An 11,428-nucleotide genomic window follows, 5' to 3' on the forward strand; every position below is an offset into this window, starting at 1 on the left:
CTTTGGCGATTATCACAGAGCACTGTATTTATTGCTTTGAGCAACACTTTGCCAAGATTTTCCTTCAGCTCTGGTGACGGGATCTGCATTTGTGAAATGTAAAATAGACCAATGCTCACAAATGTTTTAGTCTATGTGGCCAGAAATGAACAATACAGCTAACATCTATGAAATGTGTGACCATGGGATTTCTATCAGCTCTGAAGAAAATGCACATTGACATAACATCCTACCTAGCAAGCACACCCCCTAGAAGACACTCCACCAACTCACAACTCAAAGTGCTAAGGGAACATTGTCCTCTTATAACATAATTCTCCRCTGACACCCCTATTTCCAGTATTTCTCTCCATTTCCATGAAGGCCACCCTCTCCACAGGACAACTATCAGCTGTTTGAAGTTTGAATTACTCACAACAGTAATTCATCAAAGGCAGATCCCCCAAAACAGTATCAATGGGAAGGCTGGAGAAAGAAGCACCAGAAAGAAAGCACCAGGCAAACCTTCACAGAGGAAAGAACTTGTCGCTTTTTTAAAACTGATGTTTCTTATTTCTTTTTCTCTGCCTCCAGCAGGTGCAACAGTTACAGTGTCGACATGTTTCATCAAAAGTAATGAAACACTTCTGTACCTCAGCATTATTTTGACTATTAATTGACTATATATTAATTGACCACATATTTCCATCATTTTGCCTTGCATGATTCCCCCGTCACAAAGGTTATCCCTTTTAAATGAGCCAATCAGTTTACACTTGTTCAGATTTGTATGCCAAAGTTTCTATTGCAGCCTCTCTCTCTTTTGCCTATCTCATTGCCACTGAAAGCCCAGGAGTATTTTGTATATAAGGTCAGCGTGCTGCTATCAAATGTCATTCAATGTCCAACTGCAGCAAAATCCAGGCTTCTCCCCATATGACAGTAAGGCATGTCTAGTTTTATTTGTTTACAGGCATCAAAGTTGATCAAAACCTCATGCAGACAGTATCTGATCCAAAGCCCACCAAAATTTTAGCAGAAATACTTCAATGCATTTTACATCAGTCTGTCTTTGGCAGCATTTTTCAGTGCATCTTATTGATGCTCCCAAAACCAGATTTAAACAGCAGTTTAACCTGTCAGAGGACACTACAATCAACAGCTCATTGGATTTCCACAGTGAGGAAATGGAGGTGGATAACCTGGATAAGTTTCCTAGTAAAGCAAAATCTGACATTCCTATCTAAAGTATCTCCATTTCTCTTTATATAAAATGGTAAAATAGCACAAGAATCACAGTTCTCAGTTTTCTTAGTCTAGTAAAAGTTTGGTAAAGTTGGTATGTTTTGAATTTATAAAGATACAAGTTGAAAGTAGATCAAGCCTGCATGAATTACCAGTATTTTTCAAACAGGTTATGTTTTTCATGCTTGTACTATTAAGGTGAAAGGGGATATGCATAATTCAGTATGCATGAGCAATACTAGCATATAATATCTTTGCTTTTAAATTCTATTGCCTCACGTCAGAGTTTTGGTTTATTTACAGACAACGAAAGCGTTGCACCCGAGTGAAACCCTGAGCTAATATATTGCAGAGTTTCTTTGCTGAGGTCCATTTTGCACTCTACCATGTCCCTTTCCCAGAAGGGAAGGGCTGCGCAGTAACACACCCTGTCAATTTGAACAAAAAAGTGGTAGCTATTTAGCAGACCTCCCAGCTGCCGACCCCCATCATGAATCCACATCCTCGCCCTTCCCTGGGACAGCAGAAAGTGAAGCAGAAGGACCACCACTTGCCGACCTGTTCTGATGTTCCTGTAGCACTTGATAGATGCTGATAAGGAAGGTTTGGTTTTTAAAGCTCCCCATGACACAGTCCTTGTAGATCCGAAACTCAGCAGCCGTGACAGCCTCGCCCTCAGGAATCTGAGACAAATTAAATTTGAACTCCTTGTGGTGCCGCTGGTGAGGCATGAACTCCTTGTCATATTCAACTGCAGATGGGGAAAAAAAAAAAGAAGAAAAAAAAAAAAGGAACCATGACTAAAATTTAACAACAAAAGTTTTCCACATGCTGCCACCTGTTTCTTGAAGAAAATAAAAATCATATTTATTCTCCAAAGATGGTCTTGACAAGTGCTGTGAAAGCTTGTGCAACAACAGCCTTTCTAATGCAGGCCTTTCAAATACAATTTAGAAAAGATAAGGTTCATCTTCTCTAGCTAATACTTTTGAGATCTTCATATTTCTTAAAGAAAAGTCATCTTTGACAGGCAAAATATGACCATTTTGATCCTGTTTAAAACATCTTGTAACTCTGAACCTGTGACCTCCCTAAGCATTTTCCACCTGTGGATCTCCAAGTTCTTTATGGCATTTCATGAAGCCTTGCACCCCTCATCTAACAGAAGAGATGAGGAGCTCCAGTTTGCATTAGGACATCAAGGCATGGACAGAATAAATTGTTAGTGCAAGGTGAGTCAATTCACAGAATGTCCTAAAAGCTGCCGCCTCTTGGCTCTCGGGTTTGGGCTTTAGCTGTTATATGCTGGCTTGTTACCCAAATAAAATTGACATGACATTTATTTCAAGGGTTAAAGTTAAAACCCAAATACAGGGTTCCCCTTCCTTTTGCTGAAGCTTATTTGAGAATGAGAGAGCAAAGAGGCAGTGACCTCTTTTGCTTTCTTCAGTTATCCTCCCTGACCTTCTCCCTCTTCAGGTAAGTTAAAGGGTGTGGACTGCAAGAAAGACACAATCCAGAACCACTTCTTCTGCAAGTATCTGCCTTAGGATTTGTATTTTCTCTGTATGAGGTTTCCCTCACAAACTCTGCTTCTTGCCCCATTCCTCTTGTATTATTTGATGACATCTTGTATTAGTCTGAATTTATTATTCATTATTTATTCTGATTTTCTACTAGAAATTGCTTAAGACCACAATAGATTCTATAAACACACATAATTACATCTTCAGAGCCCTGAAAAAGAAAACCTAAAAACAAAAAATTGTTCCCACCAGTGCAACTGAAGCAGTATATTTCAATAATGAATAAGTAGCCATTATATTATGGTTAGGGACATGACAAAATTCAGAGGTGGAGGTGAGGGAAGGACAGACTCCTTCTCATGTTAGACTTTGTGCTCACTTTCTGTTGCTTTTTATTTTCTCCTCCTTTTTAATACATCAAACTGCAAAAGTATCCACGAGATTAGACTCACAACAACCTACGAGGTAAGTAGCCGTCCCCGTTTCACAGATGGGATACTGAGTCACAGGGAGACTGATTTGTCTGAGGACAGGCACAGGAGGCTTGGGGCAGAGCCAGGAACTCTGCCAACTTGCCTGAATTTCACTGCCTTACTCACAGGTTACCTCCCCTGGAGAGGAGACACGTCCCCTGGCAGTTCAAAACACAGCCCACGGAGATGTACCCTTCTACCTTTCCCGTCTGCCTATTCATCACTATCCTCCCGTTCCAGTTTCCTCCATGCCCTCTCCCTTTTCCCTGGCAGCTGGGAGCACTTCTTTCATTTGAGCTGCCTCATCTGGCTGTGACTGTGTCCTGGCGTCCTGCACGACACTTAGTCACATCCTTCTCTTTGAAGCTTGCCTGGAAATCTTTTCACCTCTGCATGACTCTCATGGAGCATTTTGCAGTACATGGCACTAAAAAGATGCTGCATTTGAAACTGCTATGGGGTGCACAGGCAAGCTTGCAAACTGCTGTCAAAGTGAGAAGATGCTGCCAGTTTGGGCACTCTTTCATTGTATTTGCCTGAGCAGTTTAGAAGTCAAATTACTGGCAAATGTGGGTGACTGGATCCTGTGACCTCCAGAAAGGGGGCTGTGCCACCCACCATCTCCTTCACAGATTGCACCGCATTAAATGATGGTATCATGCAATTTAATATCACCTAGGAACTACTTTGTTTTGAATCGGTGCTGGCCATCTCTCATCAGTGACTTGCRCTTCCCGTTAAAGTATCTGCCTCTGGTTTTAATTGGGAATGACTCTGAAAATATTGAACTAGTTGGTCTGACTTGTGTGGACACACTCTTGAGAAAGGGACTGAGCTGTCTGGTTATTCCATAACCTGACGCAAGCGCAGCAGGACGTGCTTCTCAAAACAGACTGGCCACATATTTTCAGAAACTTGCAGGAGTCCAACCAATAAGAAGCCGTGCTTGACTGTTTCTAGCAGAACGATGTGCCCAGAATGGCCTTTTTACTTGCTGCTACAAGATGAGAGGATGTAATTAATGGTGAGGGAATGTCTAAATCAGCTATTTTGGAGAGACAGAAGTATGAAGCAATAATTCTTGATTTAGAACTTGCAAAGTCCTTGTTTATGGGTGCAACATCCAGTCAAAACTGAAGTCCACCTCCTGCTTGGTGGACCAGATGAGCCACCCTGTGGGCGAGATGCACCACCACGGCCGAAGAGAGCGCGTGGGATCTTCTCCCCAGGGCTTGCCACAGAAGATGACAGCAGGCTGTGCACAAGCAACTGCAGGCAGCAACCCGATCAAGCACAACAAAAAGGAGGACTAAGAAGAACAAATGGAAGGACATGACCAGAACAAGCAACAGACCCTGGAAAAGGCAATAAGGAACAAGGATCACAACAGGAAACCTGGCAGGGTGCAGGAAAACTAAAATTACACTGGAGAGAAATACTATGGGGAATATTCTACGCTTCCTGCCAGTCACAGCCCCACACCAAGATGTGACTCGGCCTCCCAGAGCACGTGAGGGAGATCGAAGAGCCGTCCTGCCTGACCTGCAAAAGGGACACGCAACACAGCGCAAGAGGCTCAAAATGAGCAAAAAAGTCACTTTTTGCTGTTACTTTCAGACCTCAGGTCAGAAGGGTGCCCTGACCTCTTCTCGTGTCCAATACAAAATGTGAGCTTATAAGTGATACAGCCAAATTCTGGTCCTTTAAATAAGTATTCTCCCCTATCCCTCTCCAAAAAAATCCCACCACCGAAGCACTCACCACAGAGCATTAAAAGTAGATTCAGGTACAACATTTGACTCCGAGTACCCTTTCACAGTTTATGGCTTTTACAGTATGTTCACAATAATATTTTCCTGTTTTTAAAAACTTTCTTCCTTTATCCTTGTCCTTGTCTGAAAGCCCCACACAGTCATAGAAGCTGACTAAACTGAATACAGGGGAAATGTTCAAAGTGATTTTGTTATCAGGATCAGCAGAACAAACAAGCTGAAAGACACAAGCAAGGAAACCTTTTTTAATCTTTCAGATTAAGTAATTTAGCTTTTTCTGTTATAGAAGAAAGGCGCATTCAGAAAAAAATACTGTTAAGTTGAGGGTGTCCTTCTCAGCTACATTCAAAAGCGTCCCTACAACATCACGGATGGAAAAAAGCCCACATTAAGCTTGTATGAAGCAAGTATAAAAGTTTAACAAGTTGGAAAGTTTTTCTGGCTATGTATCTTCCTATGATACAGTGGAGGGTGGGTTTTTTTTTCCTTCGTGGGAGTGGTGAGATATTTAAGTTCTATATACTCATTGTCACCCCATCAAGTTAATAATCAACTGTTTTCATTCAGCAAGACAGCTTAAAAATATAAAATGCCAGCAGTTCTTCTCTGGGGGCTTTTTACCCCCTGGAAACAGTTCATTTTTAACAAAGAAGTCAAGTTTTAGAACAGTAAAATTTGGAAAGGCGAGATCCGAGCTGCTGGTTCCCAGGATTACCCAGTTTGTATTGCTATCACATTACATCGCATCAGATGACCTATTATTCAAAATGCAGACAGTGCATGCCAAAAATGCAAGGCAACAGCAAAAAGGAGAAATCATTTCTCAAGCTGCTTTCCAATTTTTCTTTCCCCCGTGTGAATTCGTTCAGGTTGGTCTGATCAGTGACATGTTAAATCCAAAACTAATTTCTTCCTGGAGATCGACGCACACAGGCCCCAACTTTGCAAACCCATTGCAGAGAAAATAAGGCATGTGAGCAGCTGCAGCAGGTTGAAAGTGAGCAGCCTCTGAGTGCCACTGGCCTTCCTTAACCTCTCCCTAACGTTTGCCGGGCATCAGGGACAAGCCAGGCAGAAACAGGTGTTGTAGCATCATGACACCAACTACTGCTTTATAAAATGCATCCTCAGGGTCTAATTATATTATTCTGAATATTAGTACTTGCTTGCCAGAGTAGCTCCTTAGAGACAATACCAATGCAAGCACGCCTGTACCGAGGCAAGTCGGGAAGGGAGAAATCGCCAGACAGAGGTTTTAGCCCATCACTGCACACTGAGCATGCGTCCCTCGAGCCAAAGGCCACAGGACTGGCCATGCCGCTGTGCTGCTCTGTCCCGGCCCGGCTCAGGCTACCATTGCTCCTTTGCATTACAGGCAAAGCAGGGTCTGAGCTGTGGACTCTGGGAGCACTCACCTCCAGGTTTTTCATTACAGCTCATTTCCGAGCGGCAGAACCGGTTGAGCACACACAAACAGTTAACAGAGAAGCCTGCCAGTAGCTCTTTACATTCCTCTCAACAAATATTTTTAAATACTATACAAACACAACACTATTGTTGAGAAGTTAAAAAGGCAAGAATGTCAAAATTAGGCTTACTGTGGTTTTGAATTTTGTGTATTCTAATTCTAAACCAGTGTTGCAATAGCCAATTTCAGCACAAAATGTCCTTGGTTTAAAAATAACATACTGCTCACAATACTTTTTACTTTAAAAGCACTGCATAAAAAAATTAAGAAATTAACACAATACATCTATTTTGGTAACTATACCATTACACTTCCATTTGCATGTGTCACACACACCTTAGACTAAAGAAAACTAACTCTAATGATGGTCATTGAAACAAATTCCTTGTGCTTCAGCATTACTTTGAATCTCAGGTAACTCCTATGCAGAAGTAACAGGACAACAGTCTTTCTGGAGTAAACGCAATCTGCATGCAGAACAACAGCACTAAGTGTCCTGATATTTGGTGCTTTTCCTCAAGTTCTCAGAGCTTGAGAAAAGTGTCAGCTCCAGTCTTCAGGTAAAAATGTGAGAAGTGCCTTGTCAGGTGTCAGGGTAAAAATCTCAGTAGTGCCTTTAAGAAAGTCTTGAGCTCATTCCCTTGGAGCTAAAGTCAAAAAACATTAAACATTTACTCAAAACCTAGATCTCCAAAAGCAAACAAAAAACTTTTATTATCTATATAAATAATTATGATTTCTATGGCAACCTCATTCCTTGGAGGGGGCAGGGTGGGAAGGAGAAGGATTGGGGGTGCAAATGAGTGAGATGCAACTATTTGGGATGGGACATTCTGCATCTGTCCTGTCCCAGCAAGTCCAAAACTTAAGATTCTTTTTGTACCCCAAGAGCTTCAAGAACAACTTAGTTCTGTTGGACAGTCACTACCACACTCCAGTAAAAGTTACCAGTGTTCATCATCTGCTTATGCAGAGTGAGTTTTGCCCATGTATTCATGAATTTAGTTTGATTACAAATGATGTTTGATTAAAACATTCCTAAACATTTCTTCTCAGCCTCCTTGATCCCCTCCCCAGTAAAATGACAAAGTCCCCGAAAACTCGACTCACGAACAGGAGATTTGTGAGCATACCTACATAACAAACTGCCGCGTAATTTCTCCATTTTACATTACCAGTTTCTGCTTTAAGTCAATAGTATTTATCAAATTTGGAGTGGCTTAGGCCCCAAATACTTTAAGCGTTACCACAGCTTCAACAGTCCCCACTAATAAAACCACCACGTATGTGACTGATCTACTCTGCAACCTTACAGCTGCATCAGTGGGATTTCTTCAATAATAGGCACCAAGAGTTTGCACAGGACAAAACTAATATAAGCTCAAAAAGAACAGACAACCCCAGCCTTGGTCACAGTTGCTGTAAAAAGAAGCAAAAGGCAGCAAGAATCAAAGTACAAGGCAAGATTAATAAAGAAGTGAATAGTACTTTTATTAGACTAATTGATACATGGGAAGGAGGGAGGACAAGCTTTCACTCATGCAAGCAGTTCATCCATCCAAGATGAAGGATATCCGACTTCAATATAAGTCCCAGCCTTCATTTGGGTCTTACATTCTCCCTCCTATATCAAAAAAGTGCTTATCCAGGCCATTAGACCCAGGCATCTACAAGTACGGGACCTGCAGCAGGTCTTTCTCTCTCTGAACAGATGCCCAGGATGAGCCTTGAAAGCTGGTCTGGATTTTCCAAATCTACCAGGTCAATCTAACAAAATACACCAGGTCTTCCTGCCGCATTGGCAGACCTTCTCGACTACAGAAGCATCACCACTGTTACAGATTAAAGCTGACTTTTGTTACTAATATAAGCAGTATTTTCTAAACGTCTAAAAAGAACCAAAGAGTACAAAGCACTAGTTAAAACAGGAAGAAAAGAAATCCAAAAGGCTTCACACCTCCTTCCTCCTTTTAACAAGTTAACTAAAGCTAAGTGCTACTGAATGCACCCACAGGTGTAAAAGCAGGTCAGTGGTAAAGCCAGTGGCTCCTTGAAGCAGCGAGAAGGCATCGGGGAAAGGATCACCAGCATCTGTCTTTTACACTTAAATACAGTACAAGTGTCAGTTGGACACCAGGCTAACCAGACTTTCAGTCTAACCCACTGCAGTGATATCCTAAATTCACTACAGCTTAGACTGACCTTATTTTTTTCCTTGCAGTAAGGACCCAAAAGAAAGCAAAAGCTTCCAGTTCTTCAAACTAAGATTTATTACAACCCTAATTTACAAGCGGCTAGCAAGACAATCCCTTAAACCAGAAGAAACTCAGGTCTGCTGAAAGAGACACTAACATCAAAGGCCTGAAAGCAAACCCTCCGCTGCCCCTCTGCCGGGGGGATCCTTCCCTCCGGCCTCGCTCTCAGCCCCACAACTTACTTCTGGTAGCTCCCACGACTGCAGCAGCCCTGCACAGCTCCACAGGGTCTCCACGGAAGAGCTTCATGCCATGCTTCAAACAGATTTGGGATTAGTGAGGAGCACGCCTCCTTCCGAGCCCCCTCAGTGAGATGTGTGACGACGCTGCGCCCTCACGCCAGACAGCGACAGTCATCAGGAGGAACCACTGGTAAAAGGTGTTTTGCCCACATGCAAAACTGAGCAAAGATAGATAAGAGCATATAGAAGCGTTCTGGAGGTAAGTAATTAACTTTTCCCACTGACAGCTGCTTACGCTCTTGGCCGTACAGACAGCTTTTAAACAGAAAAAGCAAAGACATTTAGAGTTGAATTCGGCTTTCCACCTTTTCTTTATCCCTCTGGGTCCAGTTGAGGTGATTGAGAGACAACAGCTAGCTATGCTACCATAAATATAATGCAATTGGAAGTTAATGACAGCTTAAAAATAACAGTAAAAAGATTCAGGGCCAGCAAACTCCAAAAAGGGTGCTTTCTTAGAAATAGCTATAATATCACATCTGGTCTGCCACAATATAAAGCGGATTTATTCCACTGACTCAAGTGGAGCAAGGCCAGTTTACATCTGATGAAGACCTGGCTTTATACTCAGCGGCTGTGAGTGCCAGAAAAGAATGATTCAGAAAAATAACCCATGATTAATCCAATCCCAATGTAATTATAGAGATTAAATTTAAACAATAGCAAATCACTCTCCAAACATAACATTCTATAACAGATCTTTAAAGGAGGAGGGCCTTTTACTTTTGGACAAAAAAATACAGCTGAGCTCTTCTTTGCTTCTTTGTGCTGGGAATCAAGCTGGAATCAGCTTGTAAAATCAGATTAAAACAGTTGCACAACAGCTTCCTTTCAGGATTCTTGAACCAAAGGCAGTTTTAAAATCAAAATAATGCACTGACCAAATATATAACGCCCATGGGACGCCAGAAAGTACTCAAAGACATTTTCACGGTATCCACAAAGATGCCTACTGTATGGCCAGCAATGCTCCTCTCCTCTGCACGGGAAAACAGGCAGCGCCGGGGACCAGCTTCCCTCCAGCACGTGAGGGGAAGAGGGCAGTAAATCCTAAATGAGGAGGAGATCCCTGTGCGGGCTGCCCGGGAGCGGCGATGCTGCTATGGGCCTCCGACATCTCAGCCGCAGGCATCTGCAGCCGGGCTTCCCGCGCTGTCCTTCTAACACACATCACTTTGCAACGGCACAGGCAGCCTCCTTCCCACAAACACTAACAAAACCAGCACCTTCTTTTTCCATACACTAGCATGTATGGCAGGTCCCTGCACTGAAAACGGTGTTGTATCCTTAGAAAACGAAGCATCTTGCTGTTTAAGGATGCCAAATTGGTATTATCAAAGGCACTACTGTTTGCATTTTTGTGGCAACATTAATGCAGTTCCCACTGAGAAGTTGATAGGGACCCTGCCTGCAAAAACCACTCCTCCGGACTAAGGGATCTCGAGCTATTTCTATACTGAGTTTCAAAGTTATTTATGCTTAAAATAATATTATGCTTTTCAGAAACCATTTATGCTTCACAGTGAGGTTTCATACACGTGGACACAGCATTTCGTGAAGGAGCAGGCACTGTCAGCCTTGTGACAGTGCCGCACGTTAGGAAGTGTTTTGCGGCTAAACGCGGGGAGGGCAGACAGCATTCCTCCCGCGCCGCTGTGCTCCCTGGGGCATGCGTTTGCTCCTGCGTCCACGTCCACACAGTAACTGCCCGTGACACTTCAAGCCATCTGTGAAAACCCTCCGTTCCCGGCGTTTCTCATCCTTCAGGCTTGACACAGGTCATGCTGCATTTCCTCTTGGAAGCATCATTAAAATGGCAGCTCCCTGGAATTACACAGCTGCCCAAGTCATATCAACTGGATTTTGAAACATTTTCAGGAATTTTTAAACAGTGCAGCAGTTTCCTGGCTTATCTCACATCGTCTCTCAAAATTGTTTGCCTTTCAGTAGGAATTTAAGGGAGTCCGCTTGAATTCACTTGCGTGTTTGAGTTAGATTTCAACACTGAAGTTGTGCAAAGTGGAAACTGTTTTTAAGTTTATGCCCATTTCCCTCTGTTCTTTGTTCACTGGGGAGCTTTAAAATTTATTAGCAAGACTGTGAATCAATCAGCAGCAAATAGCAAAGTGAGCAATGCAAAAACTTTTTCAAATTAAGTCGTACGTTTTCTTCTTGTTGAGCACTAATCTCTTGGCATCACAGGCAGTTTTGGGCTTTTCATTTAATAGCCCAGCTGAGAAAGATACCTCTTGAACATAGTGCAGCCACTCCCTGTAAAAATATTGCCCAGTGTTTAAAATTTTATAAATTATTGAAAATGTTCACCTGATATGCAGATATACACAGATATACAGAAAAAAAACCATTGTGTACCTCAATTTATTATGCCATTCCCAAGTCTACACAAACTAGAATTGTAGAGTTGACTGACATGACTTGTGATTCCAATGGACTCCATCAAACACTGT

The 11,428-nt window shown here is 42.4% G+C and overlaps 1 protein-coding gene across 1 annotated transcript in view; it reads right to left on the reverse strand.

The window, feature by feature from the left end:
- The window catches only part of BMP6 (bone morphogenetic protein 6), a 36,420-nt gene extending 27,453 nt beyond the window's left edge, over positions 1 to 8,967 (reverse strand). The window contains exons 1-2 of the mRNA XM_026072852.1: positions 8,901 to 8,967; positions 1,783 to 1,975 (exon numbers count right to left, since the gene is read on the reverse strand). Of these exons, the coding sequence (XP_025928637.1) occupies positions 1,783 to 1,975; positions 8,901 to 8,967 (260 nt within the window). The remainder of the gene's footprint in view (positions 1 to 1,782; positions 1,976 to 8,900) is intronic.
- Positions 8,968 to 11,428: the final 2,461 nt, after the last annotated feature.

This window comes from Apteryx rowi, unplaced genomic scaffold (assembly GCF_003343035.1).
Source record: "Apteryx rowi isolate R43461 unplaced genomic scaffold, aptRow1 scaffold_353, whole genome shotgun sequence".
NCBI classification, from domain to species: Eukaryota; Metazoa; Chordata; class Aves; order Apterygiformes; family Apterygidae; genus Apteryx; species Apteryx rowi.